General features: G+C 41.0%; 1 protein-coding gene across 1 annotated transcript; it reads right to left on the bottom strand.

The window, feature by feature from the left end:
* Window positions 1-7,031: 7,031 nt before the first annotated feature.
* On the bottom strand, window positions 7,032-21,553 carry LOC142193799 (interleukin-1 receptor type 2-like). Its single transcript, XM_075262804.1, has 8 exons — window positions 21,475-21,553; window positions 18,662-18,908; window positions 17,008-17,188; window positions 13,012-13,186; window positions 12,765-12,830; window positions 12,479-12,611; window positions 9,748-9,893; window positions 7,032-7,159 (listed from the first exon to the last, which is right to left on the bottom strand). The coding sequence occupies exons 1-8, from the start codon at window positions 21,551-21,553 to the stop codon at window positions 7,032-7,034; spliced, it is 1,155 nt and encodes a 384-aa protein (XP_075118905.1).
* Window positions 21,554-22,218: the final 665 nt, after the last annotated feature.

Genomic DNA, 22,218 nt, shown 5'->3' with positions numbered 1-22,218 from the left:
CTTTCTAAAGCCTATGCAAGGATGTGATTAGATAAAAATGACTTTTCCCAGTGATAGAGCCCCTTCAAACATAGAGCATCCTGTTTGTAACCTCTAGCATATATTTCACACTTCCTGTTTTTATAGACATTGAAAATAGGCTGCAGGCTGCACTACTTTCTCTGCCCACAAAAACCAGATAGAAGAGACCTTCTGCTTTATGTTATCATTGAAGTGGATTAAGACCGAAACAAATCGATTTATTTGTATCTGCCAGTAAGACTGTACTGGCCATTGTGTCTGATCCTTTGACAGATCAAACCAATGGGCAGTTGTGCTGGCAGTGTGAACCTGGGCAGTATTTGGCATGTTCAAAACTAGAAACTGATAATAATTACTTTAAATAGGTTTTCTTTATCTTGTATGTGTATATATATATATATATATATATATATATATATATATATATATGTATGTGTATATATATATATATATATATATATATATGTATGTATATATATATGTATATATATATATATATATATATATATATATATGATAATTGTAATGGCCAGACTTATCACCATGAATGATACATCTAGGGGTAGCTTGTGTTTCTTCTAATCTTCTAATCAGTGCGCATAGTAATATCCAAAATAAACACCTAAAAGTTGAAATACATCATAGGATATCACAACATGTCGCTTGTGATAATTTCAGTTTTACTGATTTGCAAATAAAAATGTCATTATTAATATACAGTATATATAACCCCTTCACATCACAGCCATTTATCACTTTTCATGTTTGAATCCCCGTGTTCCAAATGCCTTTCTTTCTCCATCCAAAGAGCACTTAATTTTTACGGGACAAATCGTACTTCATTATGGTACCTTTTTTCTTATTCCGTATGATGTACTAGGAAATTAATTCAAAATGGAGTGGAATTGAAGAAATAACGTGTTTTTGTGACTTTCTTATGGGTTTTCTTTTCAAGGCACTCACTGTGGAACCAAAATTACATGTCACCTGTATTCTATGGGTTGATATGAATCCTGGGATACCAAATGCGTATAATTTTTTTGCTTAACCACTTCAGTACCGGGCCAATTTGTGGTCCGGGACCAGACACATTTTAGGTTTATTTTGTATGTGCGGTTTTGAGGTCTGTAACATTTTTCTTGTATGTCATCAAGTAAGTATGATGGGATGGGGACAGGGCTAGCATAGATTACATTCCATTTACAGAAGCAGGGAAACAGAACGTCACCCGGAAAATCTGAAAATGTGTCTTCAGCGGTCACATGACTGCCCCGACGGTCTAGGTAAATATATATTTTTGGTAAAGTAACTTAGAAGGTAGGTGGGGAGAGGATGTTTAACTTAGTGTAGAAATATAATTTTGTCCTGGACAATCCCCTTAAGGATCTTATTCTCCCCCTTACACCTACAATTTTTTAATGCGGTTTCCTTAACAGACATTGCAGACATACATAGCAGTAATTCTGAAATCTGGGCTTGTGAAAACTATAGGCATATATCACTGCATAACTTTGATTTAAAACTATTTGCTAAAATCATAGCTATGCATTTGCTGCACATAATCCCTACTCTGACACACAGGGAACAAGTTGGTTTTGTCCCAAACTGCAAAACCTGACACAACACCATCAAAACATTCTCTGATTACAAAAGATTGGGCCTTGGGTGCCCCCTTCTGTTTATTGTCAGTAGATGCAGAAGAAAGCATTTGACAGAGTGAGATGGAAGTTTCTAGAAACAATATTGCAATTGGTCATCTGGGGCCCCACACACTGCAGCGCTTTATAGCACTGTATAGTTGTTCCATGGTGGGGATTCAAGCCAATGGCATGCTTTCCTCTCCATTCTCTGTCTTGAACAGAACAAGGCAGGGCTCCCCTTTGTCCCCCTTCTTCTACATATATTATCTATGGAGCCTCTAATAAATGATCTTTGCTCGAATCTTTCAATCCAAGGTTTAAAACTTGGCACAAATGAGCATAAGTTGTCTCTATTTGTAGTCGACCTGCTGTTGTACTTGTATGTGTTCTCCCAGAACATCTACCTTGTTAGAAATTTGTTGGTAGGAGGAAGGGCGACACCGGAAGATGTGATGTGGCCATTTTTAGTGAGTTAGTCTCCAAGGATCGGGGAAAGGCACAGATGTTGGGATAGGAGCTGTTGCCATCCGTGCTACGGAACTTTGTGCCAGAACGGAGAGTAGCGCTGGGTGAGCAGAGACAACCTCTTCTACACTCTACAATGTGCATGCACAGGGTGTTAACACTTTCTATTGACACTCAGTGCAGCCTGTTGCTATTAGTTAAAGACAGCATCTTCAGTTAATTATTATTTGCATTATTAAGGAATCTGGATTCTTCATCGTTTCCTGTTGTAACCTAACCTCAGAGGATCCTGTACCTTTTGGAAATATTACCAAGTCCATCAAATTGCCTGTTTCCACTTGCTCAGGACTGGATATTGATATTCACTAGGGGTGACCAGGGAGGTCTAGGTTTAGAGTTTCCTATAAGTTTGTTAGCCCCCGTGCTGCATCACCGGTAAGCTGACTTTACATACAAAAGTCTTCCTTCTTTATCAGTGGTATTAGTAGGTAACTGGGGCAGCTGTCCTAGACAGGCCCTTTGGTAGGTAAACTATAGTGAGGTAGTTTGGACATATAGAGCCTACCAGGTTATGCAGCACTGGGGTCTCAACTATCCAGCCGAGTCTGTGTGAAATTCTGTGTGGTTCTTTTACCATGGTCTTAGTAAAATACGTTTTTAAATGAACTGGTATTGGGCCATCCGTCTTCTCTATGACTTCGTTTAATCTGGGAGCCCACCCCTGTCATGGCTTGCAACGTCATATGATCTAAACTCAGATAATAGTCCGAGTGCCTTGACAGTGATGGGTAAATGTTGGAAGGAATAATTGCTAAAGCAAATAAAATTATAGGATACATCAACAGAGGCACAGAAGCTCATGATAAGAACATAGTTATCCACATGAACATGAAGACTAGGGTGCGCAATTTTGAACTGCAGTGTACAAGTAGGACATAACTAGATACAGTGCAAACAAAGGCAATCAAGATAATTAGAGGAATGGGAGGTTTCAAGCATAGAGACAGAATAATAAATTTGGCGTTATTTAGTTTGGAAAAAAGATGTCTATGGGGAAATATAATCACAATGTACAAATACATGAAGGGACAGTATAGACCTTTCTAATGATCTATTTACACCAAGGCCTGTAACAGTGACCAGTGACATCCTCTACGCCTAGTGGAAGGAACATTTCACCAGCATTATAAACTGGGATCCATTACTATAAGAGCAGTGATGAGAGACTGAGTGGCTGAGAGACTGTATCTGGTAAAATCCCAACATCATTGCAGACAAAGGCCTCTCAGAAGGTCGGCATGATGTTAAAGGGAGCGCCCTCTATAGGTTTTGCTTGACTGAGATTCTGTCTTCCTAATTACATCATGGAAGATAGACTTGCACATCCTCAGTGAGTGCCCTCTATTGGACTGCATGACTGAGGCACTGGCTTCCTAATTACATCATGGAAGTCAGATTTGCATATTCTTCCCATAAGAGCAGTGAGGCTATGGAACTCACTGTCACAGGTTACAATTCATTGTGCAAATTCAAAAACAGTCCTATTGTCTTTCTTGAACAGAAAAATATTACAGGTTGTGGGTTTTTGATTTTTGGTAAAGACAAGGGTTTTTTTCAATTGGCATCAGCCTCATGGGATTTTTTTGCCTTCCTCTGGTTCAACATTGTAGGGTTTTAGATTGATCTTGATGGACCAGTGTTTTCATACACCTTCATCTACTATGTTACAGGAGACGGCTCACCCTATTTTTTATAATGAAAGCTTGGAAAGAGGGAAAGAAAGTATTTAACCCCATAAACTAATTGTAATCTGTAATACGGGGTTCTAGGCTTATAATTGCAGCTCAGTATTCCAGAACACAAACTTTCCTGGCTCAACCCTGAATATATGAAATCAGTCTTTGACTCTTGACAATGACATTACTGAACTGTAATACCTTATCTAGAACACTTAACAGATTCTAGGGACGTGAAATGGTCTGGGAAAGGAAATGATTGAAATCAGCAGGCTATTCATCAGTATGAACCTCAGTAAAGGTCAATGGAAATTTACTCTAGCATTAGAACAAATCACCACCGAATAAACTACAGAATCTACTATTTACTATACAAGTTCTCCTAACGGATGTAATATTTACAATGCTAAAGACACAAAAATAAACCAAGTTAGAAATAGTTTACCAATGGAAATTTACATGAGAAAATGCAGACTAGTCAGACTGTGTGTGTTATTATTACAAGAAAGTGCACATATATCTCACTCAAAGATATAGTAACAACCTGAAAAACTAAATGAGTGAGTCAATAAACCAAGTGGTTACTACAGGCAACTGCTCCACTTTTCTATGGCCTTAGTTCCTCGGTTTTGTTACTGCTTTGTTATTGCTCTTCTTGAAAGCTACCGTATATACTCGAGTATAAGCCGAATTTTTCAGCCCAGTTTTTGTGCTGAAAAAGCCCCCCTCGGCTTATACTCGAGTCAGCAAAAAAAAAAAAAAAAAATTATTATTTTTTTTTTTTTAAGGAGGGAGGGTCTATGACCAGCCACAATATTAATGTATAGAATCTCCCATAAAATAGTGCAAAAGAAAAAAAAAAAAGAAGATTTTAATAACATAAAAGTTCTAAAACACTCCTTTTCCTAGAATACATACAAAAGTAGAAAATGACTGTGAAACACATACACATTAGGTATCCCTGTGTCTGAAATATAGGGGATCTGCAGTGCTCCTGTTCCGTCGGGAAGGGGTTAATAGAAGCACTGCAGATCCCCTATATTCAGCCAGACTGATTTCCAAGTGGGGGGAAGAAAAAACCCAGTCCTCAAGCTCAGGGAAGGGGCAGACAGACAACCAAAACACCCCCTCCCCTTTCCCAGCAACTACTGCACCCAAAAACTCTGACCATTTTAATTTTTGAAATTTTCCAGTAGCTGCTGCATTTCCCCCCCTAGGCTTATACTCGAGTCAATAAGTTTTCCCAGTTTTTTGTGGTAAAATTAGGGGGGGTCAGCTTATATTCGGGTCGGCTTATACTCGAGTATATACGGTATATTCACATTGGCAGCTGTAATATAGCTGCATTTTACAGTCTGTATCATGGCTCCAACACCTGGATCTGTAAATCTGAACTCTACAAACAGGACTTAGATCCACAATGCACTCTGATGCACTAAGTTCAGTGCAAAAGAATTGTGGGGTCATGGCAGGGGTATAACTAGCAAAAACTTGCTCCCATAGCAAACTTTTGGATTGGGCCCCCCACGGCATAGCGCCTCCTTTCCTGGCCCCCACATAGTATAACACTGCATTTACACACTCTATAATGTCCCAAAGTGGCCTCCACAGAGTATAATGTCCCACAGCGGCCCCGCCACATAGCATGTCATATAGCAGAGCCTCTACACAGTGTTATGTCCCATAGTGTCCCCTCCATACAGTATTATATCTTATCATTCATTGTAAATATTTCAAAAATTTCGGGATCCACAGAACCCAAAATATTTGTGGTACACCATCCATAAAGGATTATAAAATACTACCACCAGCTGCTATGGTGGTACCACTGGGTGCTGGTGTGCCTATTGTAATACAGACATTAAAATGCAGTGATTTACACTTATATGAATCTGGCCTAAAGCAGAATAAAGACATTTTCAATCCAGTAGAGACATTGAATACTTATTACCGGGTTTCTCTACAGATTACATTTCAATGCTGGGGCTGCCAGCAACAGGGCACTTAGTCTCAATGGACCCTTCCAACAAGTAAGAATTGAAAATTAATTAAAAATTTAAGACGTTGTCCAAGACTTTTATTGTTTAATAGGACTGCTTTACTCACCTCTCCCTGTGCCTCCATTTCCAACAGCAGCAGGTTGGTTGGTTTACAAGCCAATCACAGGCCTTAGTATTCACCACAGTTAGGTGCTATTTGTTAGACCGACTGCTGCCACTGGAAATGGAGGCCGGAGAAGAGGTTAGTAAACTTTTTTGTTATATTTATGGCCCCTTCAGCAGCCATTTTAAGCAATACAAAAAAAGAGTCGGAAAACCTCTTTTTAGAACATAAAAAAAACTTCTCTCATGTTACAAACATTATTTTGACTTCAGATTATGTTTTATTTTACAACACTATGAAATGTGATCAGGGTAACTAATACGAGACAAAATAAGAAATATCAATTCACCATTCTTATGAAAACTCCTGCGATAATCTCAGCAGGTTTTTATAATCTGTGCTGTTTTTTCTTGAGCAGTACAGAGGTGGCCTAGTAAACTTATCATATTAAGTAAATGGAACTTAAAGGGGTATTCTCACAACAACAATCATACTTCATATAAAAGTACTCTGCAAAATATCACTGTCATCCATTGAAAGTAAAAAGTCAAGCTGTATATGTTACTAGATAGAGTCATATATATTCCCACTTTCTCTAGCACAGCTTGAGCATTGCTGCCACTGCATAGTCCTGTAGTCCATCTTCATGTAGGACAAGCATGTGCAGTTTCTCCTTTTCTTCTCCATCGCTATTTCTAACATCAGGGCTATATAACCATGCATGTGCCAATGCGATTATTGGAGCACGTGCAGAACATTAGAAAAAATGGCCAGTGTGGCAGTAAGAGGCAAGATGTACCCTGGAAATGTAGATTTCATAATCACATGTTGTATAGTAAGAACTACCCACTCTTGTCATTGTAGGGTGAAAATGCAATGGTGATATACACGGGTGCAGATCTAGAAAGAGAGGCCACACATAGGTGGATGAAGTCACAGATACTGTACAGCTGGTTTATATGCGCAGAAGTTTGGAAATAAAAGGTTGTTTACTAGAAAAATCTCTTTAATTTCCCAGCTATGCGATCTATCTTTCCATGTTTAAGAACAAGTTACATTCACCATTTTATGACTTGGCAGGAGAATAATTGTTCTTATTTCCACGTTTCCTGTATTTGGTTATAAAAATAATGACTAGAAGCAAGAAAACCGCAAAGGCAGGAACTGCTGCTATGTACCAAGGAAAAGAGGGGGCTGTAAAAGAAAAATAACAAGCGTGCTTACTAATACATACCACAACATAAATAACACAGCTTACAATGATAAGATCACATATCTTTAACATGGCTAACAAGGAGGACAGGAGCATGAGATTAGAGAAAGTATAACACTGAATAAAGCCCCTTACGCACATTACATTAGAGAAGAATACAGACATTCTTTAAAAGTGAGTCTTGCTCACCTATACATTGGTTTTCCAGATTTATCTAATAGGACCTTATACATGCAGCTATGGTTTAACTCGCAGCCACAGAGAATCCAAACATGTTTCATAAACAGATTTTGTGATGTTTTCTGTACAAATCCAAAAGATCTCTTCTAGAAGCTATGTGTACAAGTGTACAACTCCATGCGGAGTCCCTGTGGCTTGATATACATTCTGCATGCTATGTACAAGGCCTGAAGACAATTCATTGTATAATGAAAAGATGTACAACTTTCTAACTTGCTTTGTGCAACAATTTCTCCCTAACTCAAATCCCTGTTTTCTCCTTCCACGATTTTTCATTTCTTTTTTTAATTCTTTCATTGTATTCTTGTTACCCATAGCAACAAAAATACAACATTCAATTACTTAGTGTAGCTTTTACTTTGCTAAAGCACTTTTTGATTGGTTGCTTTGGACAGCAATGGCAGTGTTTGTGTTACACATTTCTAAAACTAAACACCCTGTCAGCCCAAGTTATTAAAGTAAGTCTATCACCAGGAAAATTGATATCAGTCCAGCTACAGGCTGATCCAACTTTGATGTAATGTCCATAAAACATGTCAAAATGAGGCTCAGTAGTGTGTGTGGCCTCCACGTGCCTGTATGACCTCCCTACAACGCCTGGGCATGCTCCTGATGAGGTTGCGGATGGTCTCCTGAGGGATCTCCTCCCAAACCTGGACTAAAGCATCTGCCAACTCCTGGACAGTCTGTGGTGCAACGTGACACAATAATTCTCCCACCTGGCTCCCAGACACCTAGTAATGCTCCCCCATGGCCCCCAGGTATATAGTAATGCTCTTTAGTAATACCTGGGCAAGTAATAATGTCCCCTGTGATTCTCAGGCAAGTAATAATGTCCCTCAGTGGTCCCCAGAATCTAATAATGCTCCCCCTTTGGCTCTCAGAAACCTAATAATGCTCCCTAGTGTCCCTCAGACAACTAATAATGCTTCCCAGTGGACCCCTAGGCAAGTAGCAATGTTCTCCAGTAGCCCCTAGACAAGTAATAATGTTCTCAAGTTTCCCCTCTGACAACTAACAATGTCTCCCATTGGCCCCCTGACAACTAAAATTGTCCCCCAGTAGCCCCGTAACATCAAATAATGCCCCTCAGTGTCCCCCTGACAACTGATAATGTCCACTAGTGTCCCCCTGACAAATAATAATAATGTCCCCCAGTGGCTCACTAACAACTAATAATGCCCGCCAGGGGTACCCTGACAAGTGATAATTTTCCCAGTGGCTCCCTGACAAGTAATGTCCTTCAGCGGTTCCCTGAGAACTAACAATGTCCCTGTGGTCCCACACTGTAGTTGTGATATATAAATAAAAAACAAACACCACTAACCCATCCTCAGTCCCCAAAGCTCTGTGATTCTCCTCCTCTGCAGATCAATGCAGCAGGTATCACTAGCTGATGCCTGAGTAATAGAGCAGAGAACATTACATAATAGAACATTACAGAGCTATGGACCGTACTGTCAGGAGGACGTTCCTCACAGCCCAGTTAGCCTGTCAGCTTTCTAGAAGTATATAAAACCACGTATGCCCGAGGACATGAAGGTCCTCTTTAAGTACATCGGCTTAGGATGCCAATGTAGTTAAAAAGGGGCAAGCAGCCATTTCCCCACCGGATTGTCGCAGCACAAAAGGGATTCTACCATTAAAACTTGTTTTGTTGTGGATAAGATGTCAGAATAGTCTTTAGAAAGGCTATTCGTCTCTTACCTTTAGACGTGGTCTCCGCCGCGTCGTTCCTTAAAAATACCGTTTTTTACTGGTATGCAAATGAGTTCTCCCGCAGCGATGGGGGCGAGCCCCAGCGCTCAAACAGCGATGAGGGCTTTCCCACCGCTGCCAGAGAAGTGTCTCCAAGCGCCGCCTCCTTATTCGTCCGCCGCATCATGTTCAATGTCTTCCGGCGCAGGCTCGTAACTTCTAGCAGAGCAGACTGCGCAGGCGCACAGGTCACGGGAAAATGGCCGCTTGCACAGTATTGTTAGCGGCCATTTTCCCGTGACCTGTGCGCCTGCGTAGTCTGCTCTGCTAGGTTACGAGCTTGCGCCGGAAGAAGACATTGAACATGATGCAGTGGACGAAGAAGGAGGTGGCGCTTGGAGACACTTCTCTGGCAGCGGTGGGGACGCCCTCATCGCTGTTTGAGTGCTGGGGCCCGTCCCCATCGCTGCGGGAGAACTCATTTGCATACCAGTAAAAACCGGTATTTTTAAGGAACGACGTGGCGGAGACCACATCTAAAGGTAAGAGTATTATTTGCTAATAATGAAATATTACACTTGTATTTTTAATCACACATGCATATTATTATTATTATTATTATTATTATTACCTGCTTGTTTTATTTGTGTTGGCAGAACTTCTTGGCCATAGTCATTGACTGCTATACATTTAAAGTCAGTAATAAAATCTTCCTCTTCAATTCTCTCGAAAATCAATGACAATTCAAAGTACAGGCTATCCGCCTCTGTGGTTTCTCTGGTAGGAAGAAGGTTTTAGATGATTATTGGCAAGAGTTTGGGTGAAATACTGTAACATAACATTTCAGCCATAAAAATGAGGCTGGTGATTTACACCTCATAAAAGTCTAAATATTGATTTAAACAATTCTATATTTATCAGCAAGTTAATACAGTGGAGAGATATGATAGCTAGTTGGTTTCAACATTATATACTGTCAGTCTGAATTCAATTTTTTTTATGTATAATAAACCGAAGATAAAAATTTATCCGAAAACTAACCCTGAACAAGAACTTATCTGCTATAAGAACATTCTGCAAATTTTATATTTTTTTTGCTCATTAGAGAATTTTTGAGAAATAACATTAAACAGGACATTTCCCACCTCCAATCCTATTGGATCCAACACAGTTGGAATTTCTGTCTAGACCCTACTGTTGCCAATCAATCAGTGCTGTTAATCTTGATGTCTGATATGTTTCTTAGACTTTGTACTGTCAGATGGGCAGTGTCAGGGGTGCCTGATTCAGAGCTCCAATCAGAGGTGGATAGTGTCAGAACTCTGAATCACACCGCTTGCCCTCCTGACAGTACAAAGCCTAAACAGCATATTAGTGACCAAACATTTTTGTTCATTTCGGCACCCAATATGTTAATTAGGCTCTCTCTACTGTCAGTTCAGGACCAGCCACCTGATTGTAAGGAGCCTAATTATCTTATTGGGTGCTGAAACTAATAGCATGGATTGTTCAGGAGAGTGGCAGCCGTTGAATGATACAAAGGGTTGAAATTGGTGAAGGTACTCTTTATGTAAGTAATCCTAAAATAGAGAAGTAACGCTAAACAAAATGTATTGTATCCACAAATAGGAAACAGCTCCCCATGAGTCCCAATCATAGACCTCAGTGTTGACCCCTGGGGCACATCTATCAGTCACAGTCTGGAAAAGACCCAAAGAGGACCCTGGGGAACTTTAGAAGCCCAGGAAGGGTGAGTATAAGTGTTTGTTATTTTTACTCACCTCCCCTGGGCAGGCTTCCATTGGAAAGGGGCTCAGTGGCATTTACCTACATCACATAACACCGGGACCCTTTCTATTAATGAGATATATGGCGGTCAGGGAACCAGGCTTTCATCGTGACCACTATTATGGTGCTGTGGGACCCCAGCCACCTCCAGCTGGCTGCAGGCCACCTACCCCCTGCAGTCGCAGTGAGTGCTGGTATGTCACAGGTGCTGTTCACCAACTATAACTTGACTGATGTTCTTCCAATATGTCAGCATGGCAGCTAAACTAAATCTTCAGAAGCAGCCCTAGTGTACAACTTGCAATCTGAAAGTCCAGCACTTTGCAGACTTTCCATGAAGCACCAAACAGCAGCACACTGCAAGGTGCCACTTATCCAACAAAGACCTCTCATCTAATAGTTTAGTGTTATCTAAAACTGACATATATGTGTTCTCCCTGGGGATAAGGTAGTTAGTCAGTGCTAGATGACACAGCACAACATTCACAACCCTTCTCTTCCTCAGCATCTGCTTTGGAAGGAGAGGAGAGACCATAATTAGGGTTGAGCGATCGTGTTCGGAAAAGATCGGATTCCGATCGGCGATCGAGAAAATTTCACGATCGCGATCGGAATTCCGAACACGATCTTTTTATGTGGGATTGAGATCGGTGATCTTTTCCCACAATGCTTTGCTTAGCCTTCACACTGAGTATACAGCGTATACTCAGTGTGAAGGCTCAGCTGCAGTTCCATAGGAATGAAAGGAAGCAGCTGGCACACAGCCTTAACCCCCTGCGCACCGGCTGCCTCCATTAATTCGAATGGGAGGCTAAACTAAACATCTCTAGCAGCTACTTACCTCTAGAGATGGCTGCTCCAGTGCCCTCCTTCTTGTCCTCGCTGCCTCTCCACGCTGCAGTCTTCTTTCCTTGCTGCCCCGCCTCCCAGGTCAGTATTTAAAGCGCTAGGTAGGCGGGGCTTGTGACTTAGGAGAGTGTGGGCGGATGCAGGGCGGGGAGATGTGACGTCTCCCCTCCCAGTACCCGCCCACACTCTCCTAACCCGCCCACACTCTCCTAACCTGGCAGGGAGGGGGCAGCGAAGGGAGAAGACTGCAGCGTGGAGTGGCAGTGAGGACAAGAAGGAGGGCACCGGGCACCGGACCAGCCATCTCTGGAGGTAAGTGGACACCAGTGGGGCTAAGTAGCCAGAGGATTAAAAAAAAAACCTCTGGCTACTTTAGTGATTCACTACACAGCGTGGATTCTAACAATTGTTAGATTCCATGCTGTATAGTGAATAGGATTGCTTTTAAAATCCGGTCTCCGATTAATAAAAAAATCCCATTGACTTGCATTGGGATCGGAATTGGGATCGAGATCGGGTTCGAATGAAAAATGATCGGAAATCGGATTTTAAAATCGATCCTGAAAAGTCAAGATCGGCTCAACCCTAACCATAATGCATATTAGAAAGTCTGTTATTCCTGCCAGAATCAGCTGGTTCCACTGACTTACCGCAACTCTATAGGGCCAACTTAAGATTTAAAAGTGTCTCATAGGCTCTTTTAAAACAAAAAAAAGTTCACTCACTTTAAAATACCTTCTGTAACACGGCGATCTTTTGAGTAGTCACTCACAAAGGAGTCATTTGCCATCCACCAAACCATGAGATCACCGTCATCGTTGCTGGCAAACACTTTGCATGGGATGACTATCTTAGAACCTTGTGAAATACAAAAATACCTTTGTAAAACAAACATTAAATAAAAACTCCAGTGAGTTGAATAGTAGAAGCTCAGTGGCTAGTTAATTGTCTCTTAAACTTTTCTTCCAAATTTATATCTATCATACTGCCCCATGATGCAATATACCGTACCTATGGAAGCTGCTATTGTCTTGGGGTTGGAATTCACAATGACAGGATGTTGCTTCTTCCCTTGACCTACAAAATTCAGGCGAAAGTTGTTACAAAAGAAATTGTGAAACAATCATAAAGTGTGACAATTGTACAACCAAGAAAGATGAATTCCGAGTGACAAACTCTGTCCTTCTTTCAAGTACAACTTGTACAGGGTATTTCCTGTATATTATTGTATTACAAAATTCTTTAAATTAGTAATTACCAATAATCCGAAGTTGGATAATCCTTGACATGGTGTAATATATATTCTCAAGGGAAAGTGTTAACTGACATTTGTAATAGCCTTCATCCTCATGGCTTACATCATTTATCAACATATATGTGGTCCCGTCCGAGTAACTGTATTTCACAGTGTCATTAAGTAAAGGTTCTCCATCCTAATAAAAGATATGTCCATATGTTACTTGTTCTGTATTATTCCATATAACAATTGCTGTATATATCGTTTTGAGGTTTCTATATCATAACTTTTTTTTTTTTTTTTTTTTAATGTAGATTGTGAGCCGCACATAGAGCTCACAATGTACATTTTTTTCCCTATCAGTATGTCTTTTGGAATATGGGATGGAAATCCATGCAAACACGGGGAGAACATACAAACTCCTTGCAGATGGTTTTTTGCCCTTGGTGGGATTTGAACACCAGGTCCCAGCGCTGCAAGGCTGCAGTGCTAACCACTGAGCCACCGTGTGGCCCCGTTTCTATATCATAACTTTGTGTGCCTGCATATGTAGGTGTAGCATGATTAACTAAATTTTTGCAATTGGTTATACTGTTGCAGCGTGATCTTTTATCAAAGATGACAAATACACTGCTCCAAAAAATAACACATCCTAGATCTGAAATAATTAAATATTCTCATTGAATACTTTGTTCTGTACGAAGTTGAATGTGATGACAACAAAATCACACAAAAATCATCAACGGAAATCAAATGTATATACCAATGGAGGCCTGGATTTGGAGTCACCCCCAAAATTAAAGTGGAAAAACACACTACAGGCTGATCCAACTTTGGTGTAATGTCCTTAGTAGTGTGTGTGGCCTCCACGTGCCTGTATGACCTCCCTACAACGCCTCGGCATGCTCCTGGTGAGGTTACGGATGGTCTACTAAGGCTGATTTCATACAGAGTTTTTAGGTCAGGATTTTGAGGCGGAATCCGCCTCAAAAAAACGCCTCACCATACAGTCCTATGTGTTACACATGTAATTTTTTCCGCTACCGGAAAAAAGAAGTGACATGTCCATTCTTCAGGCGGATTCTGCCTGAAAAATTCAATGCAAGCCAATGGGAGGCATTGAAGATAATGCATGGGCACATTCCAAAACGCCTCTAAAAACGCATAAAAAATGCCACACAAATTTTACTAAGCAGATTTTTCCTGACCAAAAAACTCTGTGAACTCAGCCTAAGGGATGTCCTCCCAGACCTGGACTAAAGCATCTGCCAACAACTGGACAGTCAGTGGTGGATCATGACGTTGGTGGATGGAGCGAGACATGATGTCCCAGATGTGCTCAGTTGGATTCAGGTCTGGGGAACGGGCAGGCCAGTCAATAGCTTCAATGCCTTCATCTTGCAGGAACTGCTGACACACTCCAGCCACATGAGGTCTGGCATTGTCCTGCATTAGGAGGAACCCAGAGCCAACCACACCAGCATATGGTCTCACAAGGTCTGGATCTCATCTCAGTACCTAAGGGCAGTCAGGCTACCTCTGGCGAGCACATGGAGGACTGTGTGGTCCTCCAAAGAAATGCCACCCCACACCATTACTGACCCACTGCCAATCTGGTCGTACTGAAGGATGTTGCAGGCAGCAGATCGCTCTCGACGGCGTCTCCAGACTCTGTCATGTCTGTCACATGTGCTCAGTGTGAATCTGCTTTCATCTGTGAAAAGCACAGGGCGCCAGTGGCGAAGTTGCCAATCCTGGTGTTCTGTGGCAAATGCCAAGCGTCCTGCACGGTGTTGGGCTGTGAGCACAACCCACATCTGTGGACATCGGCCTCATACCATCCTCATGGAGTCGGTTTCTAACCATTTGTGCAGACACATGCACATTTGTGGCCTTCTGGAGGTCATTTTGCAGGGCTCTGGCAGTGCTCCTCCTGTTCCTCCTTGCACAAAGGCAGAGGTAGTCGTCCTGCTGCTGGATTGTTGTCCTCCTAAGGCCCCCTCCACGTCTCCTGGTGTACTGGCTTGCCTCCTGGTAACGCCTCCAGCCTCTGCACACTACACTGACAGACACAGTAAACCTTCTTGCCACAGCTCGCATTGATGTGCCATCCCTCAGGAGACCATCCCCAACCTCATCAGGAGCATGTCCAGGTGTTGTAGGGAGGTCATACAGTTACGTGGAGCCTAATTTTGACATGTTTTAAGGACATTATATCAAAGTTGTACAGAACAAAGTATTCAATGAGAATATTTCATTCAGATCTAGGATGCGTTATTTGAGTGTTCCCTTTATTATTTTGAGCAGCAGTGTATATTGTATAGGGAGAGCTATATTGTAAAGGGAGAAGTGGTGAACTGACTATCCATTTACTTTGTACATGCTTTATTAAATTGTATAAAACATGTTTAGGGCTAGTTCACACGTGAGTATAAGGGGAGGTTTTTGACAGCGGATTTCGCGTCCAAAACCTCCCCTTATAATGGTGGTCTATGGAGACCGCTGGGCTTCTGTTCTCCGCTAGCGGCGAGCTGCTGCTAGCGGCGAAAAGAAAGGACATGTCCTTTCTTCAGGCGGAAGCCGCGCGGGCTCAGCCGCGCGGCTTCAGCCCCCGGCAGCTCCCTCCTATGTCGGCTCATTCATTTGAGCCGACAGCAGAGGGTTAAGCCTCGACAGCGATGGTCGCGGCGGGCGGGTTTTGACAAGAGAGAGACGTGGCTCGCCGCGTCTCTCTCTCTGTCAAAACCCGCGCGGGCAGTTCACGTGTGAACTAGCCCTTAAGAAGAAGCAAACTAGCACCATCCACTGGTTAAAATAAAAATATCCTCAAACTAGGGACAGTAGAAGGGACACAACTAGAATTATTATAATTTTTTTGGCAACAGGTCTGTGTTTATTTGTTTGTATATTTATTTTTAAATATGGTATTTTATATATTCAAATATTTTAACATTTTTGACACATTAGTATGGTAAAAAAAAAAAGTTTTCCCCATTTTAAATTAATATTTCAAGTAAAATGTCTAAAATATTTTAATGTTTACATGTTTCTATCTTATGATGTATAGGTTTATGCATATACATACATCAATCTTTCCTGCAAGTTTTTTTGCTAGCATAGCAGTCTAAGCTGCAGAGGAAAACCATCCTGTATTTGTGACACTTGCTGAGCACTTAGTATATTGAGATCAAGAGATAAAACAACATTTAAGACTTCTCTTTTGGGTGTATGACTGTTATAGACAGGCAGGAACTCAATGTGTGTTTGAAAGATTACTTCCCCTGAATGATTCTAGTGAAATTGCAACAGAATACTCACGTTAAACAGGTCAGGGGTTAATAATACTAATGACCTACATACAGTGTATGTAGCTTTGCTAGTCCTGATACAATGTGGCCACTGCAAAGAGATGATCAGCAGGGGTGCTGGGAGTCAGTTATCCACTGACCTACTATTGTCGACTCTTCCAAAGGATAGGTCATTAATAAGTCACCTACCGGCCGACTCCCTTTGAAGACACATAAATATCTCCAATTACATGTAAAGTGTAAATTACGTTTACTTTTTTTTTTTATTCGCCATTGTGTCGAGAAGAGGGGGGGGCCTTTCACGAGCTGCCAAGATTATAGTACTAGCTGTACAATAATAGATATCAAAACCATTTTCTAGGTGGTATAAAACTGTAGATACAGTCAATTGAAGTGGCCCCACTCGTCACCCCCTTTGGCAAATGCTTCAGCTCTGCATATTTAGAATATAACTGTGTATGGTCTTTCCCTATAATACAGTATATTACAAAAATAGTCACCAGATACCCCATGACACAATAGCGAAATAAAAAATGGAAGTTACATTTTAACTGAAAACCTGCACCCAAACCTGCCACGGATTATACATAAAGACATTGGAGCAGCAGTGAGACACCACTTCAGGGGACATGTATGGAGAGAATGTAAATTTTAAGGAAATGCAAATACATGGTATATGGACAATTGTCACATCAGTTAAATAACATACCTTAAACCAATCTATCTTCACATGCGTATAATCTTTTGTAAAGTCTGGTAAAGCAGGACAATTCATGAAAAATTCTGTGCTTTCAAAAGCAATTTGTTCATATTTAATATAAGGGAATGATGTCAGTGTGTCACTCATAACATTTAGGAACATTGATATTTCAATACAGTAGGATGCATTTCTGGAAATAAAAAGGTGAAAATATATAGTAGTTATACCTTACTAAAGTATTCCATCAGATTTTCATGAAATTCTAAGAAACAAATAATTCATAACAAACCTTTGAGTTATGCTTTGTATAACTTCAATAATATAAATGGAGATCTTGGTGTCATTCATTGGTGGGCAAAGAGAGCAGCAAGAGAAGAGGGAGTGCCCTATACTTCTGCTGTAGCAGAGCACTAAAGGAACACTCCCTCTTCTTTTAATATATGCAGGTCTTGAGCTGGCTGCTGTGCCAGCAAAATATACCATGCATGCCACTCTTGGTACGCATGCTAGGGCTTGCTGACCTCTGTTATAGATACTTAAACGTAACGGGTTATTCCCATCTTGGCTAATTATAGGCAGGACAAGAAAAAATAGCTGCAAGTCCCGACCACCAGGATGGGACTTCTGGAAACAGGGAAGAGATATTGCTCTGCTAAGATTCTGTAAGGGGGCTTTCGCTCGTTCTCCGGTTTGTGCATTCCGCCGGTTTCCGTCTGCAGCCCCGGTGAAATTGGTGAGGGGAAGGAAACCCGGCGGTTTAGTAAAGAGTTAGTGAATGGGTTAGTAAAGGTGACCGCCCATACCTGCGGGGAGACCATTTTTTTTAACCGGACACAAAGTCCTGCATGTCCAACTTTGTGTCCGGCTAAAAAAAAACAGGCCACAGGTGGACACAGGCAGTCACCTTTACAAACCCATTCAAGTGAATGGGTTTTAAAACTGACCGCTGAGTTTCTGTTCCCTGTGCAGTTTCACCAGGTTTGAAGACAGAAACCTGGCAGAATGTACAAACCGGAAAACGAGCACAAGTGTGAACCCCCTAACTCTCGTTGGAGCTAGGAAAACAGGGAAGTACTGCTGTACTACACTGTTTCGGTAGCTACATGGTTATGGAAATAGCATAGACCAGAACCTCTCATCTGTTTACATAAGTCCTGCCCCTGATGGTTGGCACTTGCGGACAGCTTTTCTTGGACATGATTTGCCATGATCTAGAGAACCCTATAATGTGCCTCTTTCTCAAGACACTTCAAAATCTGCATGTTCAGGGGCACTAGAAGTGGATAGTTTGGTTTCAGTGCTACTCGATAGAAGTACCAAAGATAGCCGAAGTACAGTACTCAGCTATCTGTGGCGCTCCTATTAAAGAGAATGGGGGCCATGGGTGCTCTATCCATCCACGAAGCAGAAGATGTGTGAAGTTATTTTCATTGTTAATGCCCTGTTGTTGATCTGATACTGAAGCAATACAGTAAGAAGAATTCTTAAAAACTCTTTTATAACTTTGTGTATGTTTATTGTTCGACAATAGCAGCATGTGAAGCTAGTAGCATGTAAACTTTTTGTGTGTGTGGGGATGGACGTCTTTCTATAGTCCGCCTCAGGCAGCAAAGAGACTAGATTCATCCCTGATCAAAGGTAATATAATTTAATTGTTACATACCTCAAAATACATGTGTAGCGTCCAGTATCTGCTATTACAGCAGGCATGAACCACAAGGCATCTTGTTTCCCCTGTATTCTAGGTTCTTGTTCTGTATCCAAAGTTTCTGAACCGTTTCTAGTCCAGACTAATTCAACTGTTGAAAGGTCTAGTGGCAGATACTGTAAGACTGGACAACCCATGGTAGCGAGCTCTTCATTTAGTACATAAGATCCCAGTGAATGTGTGATCTGGACTTGACATTTCTCTGTAGGAATATCAAAATAGGGATTGTCACTTTATTTAAATATCACATAAACAATTTTTAAACCTTACCCTCAAAAAATGCAGATCTGGACCCCCCACCCCCTGCATGAGTAGAACATGGCACAATATAGTCCATATTATTGCACCAGTTCATATATAGAATGTGGTAGACTTGAAATTGTACAGTGAAGGAGCTTAGTTCTGAGGAGAGATTGTTATTGCTGTTATTAATTCATTTCTTTATAGAGCACCATTCATTCCATAGTGTGAATTCCACACTGAATCTGTCTCAAAATTAGCCTTTAAAAAAAGCCTCCCAATAGAGTTCTATTGGGAGGCATTTTTAGACGGCTGACTTTGAGGGAGATTCAGCATCAAAATCAGGGCCAAAAAACTCTGTGTGCACTGACCCTTACAAGATCCATTTAAGATGACACCTCACTCCATCACATTTGTAGGATAGATTGTGGCTGTCTGGTAGCCATTATTGGCATGATGAGTGTACACTGATATTGTACCATTTTACAATCTGCTAATTTGTTTTAGTTATTGGCTTTTTTGTATTTATACTGATGGGTCTACTTATTGGCATCTCACATGTAATTGTTTATGTTTCTTAGGCTATATTCACATTGGCGTTGTTTGGTCCTTTGTTCTGATCTGTCCTGAGATCAGAAAAACGGATCTAAAAATTGACACAATTTTGGAGGCAGACATTGCATCCTCCATTTCTATCCTTCATAGTTGAATCTAATGAAAAAAAAAAAAAAAGACAGAAGCTATCTTCTGTTGTGCTTATTTATTTTGTCAACAGAAGATAAAGTATAACATGCAGGGCTGCCATTCACCCTTTTCTCCACTTGATGGCATTAGTCCTGTTTTTTTCACAAAGAGGACCTTTCACCTTCACCAATTTAAGTTCTTTATATCTGCTAATAGGAGCTGCTCCACTGATTCCAACAAAGTTGGAAAAAAAAATTTCTGGCCTCCACCATTTCCAAGCAACAAGTATTTTTGTGCCTGATGTGCTATTTAAAGAGGACCTTTTATGTTCTCATGAACATTCAGTGTTATATACTGCCAGAAAGCCGACAGTGCACTGAATTCAGTGTCAGAACTCAGAATTACACTCGCTGACTGCTCCTGCCTGACACCACTCCTGGCACCAACACTAATAGCATTGATTGCTTGAGAACAGTGGGGGCTAGAGAAAAAATTCCAGCTGCGCTGAAATCAGTGGAGCAGCACCTATTAACAGATGCTAAGAAATAGAGTTAGTGGAGGTGGTGATGGGTCCACTTTAACCCTTTCCCAACATCTGTCATACTAATATGGCAGATTCTGAGTGTTTAAAGAGAACCTTTCATCAGATCGGGCACATGCAGTTTTATTACTGCTGGAATCTGACAGTGCGCTGAATTCAGCGCACTGTCGGCTTTCCCGATCTGTGCCCGGTGTAAAGAGCTATCGGTCCCGGTACCGTAGGGCTTTACAGTCAGAAGGGCGTTTCTGACAGTTAGCCAGGGACGTCCTTCTGCCTCGCGGCGCCTATCGATCTGTACAGTGTGAGCGGGGAGGAACGCCCCCTCCCTCTGCTCACACAGCTCGTCCATAGATGAGTATTATCAGGAGGGGAGGGGGGAGTTCCTCCCCGCTCCACAGTACAGCGCGATAGGCGCTGCTGGGCAGAAGGGCGTCCCTGGCTAAGTGTCAGAAACGCCCTTCTGACTGTAAAGCGCTACGGTACCGGGACCGATAGCGCTTTACACCGAGCACAGATCGGGAAAGCTGATAGTGCGCTGAATTCAGCGCACTGTCAGCTTTCCAGCAGTATATAAAACTGCATGTGCCCGATCTCGTGAAAGGTCCTCTTTAACTATGGCGGCCACAGCAGGCACCCAGCACTAATGTCCACGATTGGTGCCTGCACTGATTGCATTAACCCTTCTGGCGCCTCGGTCAAAGCTGACTGAGGCACCATTTTACCTGTGGTGCGTGGGCGCCACCATTTTGTCGGTTATCACCGGCACCCAGAGCAAGCTCCAGGGCTGGCATAACATTGTCATGACATGACAGCTGGGAGCCTTGTAAAGGGTTCTAGGCCTGTCTGCAATGATTTTCTTTTGCAGGTTACGCTACGATTTTTTGCAATGCATTGCAATGCATTAGCACTGTAATGCATTGCAATGCATTGCAATGTATTAGCATTGTAATGCATTGCCTTAGTGATCAGACCCCCTGGGGTTTAAGACCCCCTAGGGGGTCTAAGTGCAAAAAAAAAAAAATATATATATATATATATATATATATATATATATATATATATATATAAAAATTAAAAGTATTAAAAATTCAAATCACCCCCCTTTCCCTAGAACACATATAAAAATACATAAATACTATGAAACATGTACACATCAAGTATCCCTGTGTCCAAAATGGCCCGCTCTACAAATCTATAAAAATATTTTTCCCATAGGATAAACACGCTGCCTTTAATAGTAGCCACAAAAAGATGCTGTTATTAGCAATATTGCATACATGAGTAGTGATAAATTATACTTTACCTCCAGTATTCATCCGATGAACATTAAATCCAGATGTCTCTAATAAATATGTTCCAAACATGATCAATGGAAACCACATCTTACTGTGAAGAAAAAAGAGATGAAAATGGTTTTTACCATGGTAATGTTATTTCATGTTATATATGTATATATATATATATATGTGTGTGCGCATATGAGTGTCTTAGATATCACACATTGGAATGTAAATCAGTGTAACTGTAACACACTAATAACAAAATCCATAAACCTAACCTGTAAGTCATTGTGCTCCAATCTCTGTTTAGAGAAGGATGACAATCTGATATAGTTTACCATAAATCACATACTTCATAAGTGAATTGAATTAAGATGATTTTTTTTTTCATGTATTGCCAATACTGTGATAATTTGTTATTACTAATGTTTGCCTATCCTATTTGAATACATTTGAAAACAGGGTTGAACTTAGGATCTCAGACCAACAGGGCAATGGTGCCTAACAATCCTAGACAGTACGAAAATCATCAGGAGTATTCATTAATAAGATTTTATTCATCAGATTCTGAGTTATTTAGAAAATGTATAAATAATATTAAAGTTTTTTTTATCAATCTGATATCCAAATTGTTATGTCTTTGACCAGATGTAAAAATAACAATTCCAGACTCCAATTACAATTGAAGGTCAACTGAATAAAATGTACTTATTGCTTTACTTTTACACTATGTAATCTAGGTAATTTTTTTTCTATATTTAAAGGTA

Source organism: Leptodactylus fuscus, chromosome 2 (genome assembly GCF_031893055.1).
Source record: "Leptodactylus fuscus isolate aLepFus1 chromosome 2, aLepFus1.hap2, whole genome shotgun sequence".
Taxonomy (NCBI): domain Eukaryota; kingdom Metazoa; phylum Chordata; class Amphibia; order Anura; family Leptodactylidae; genus Leptodactylus; species Leptodactylus fuscus.
This window is presented reverse-complemented; position numbering and strand designations above follow the sequence as displayed.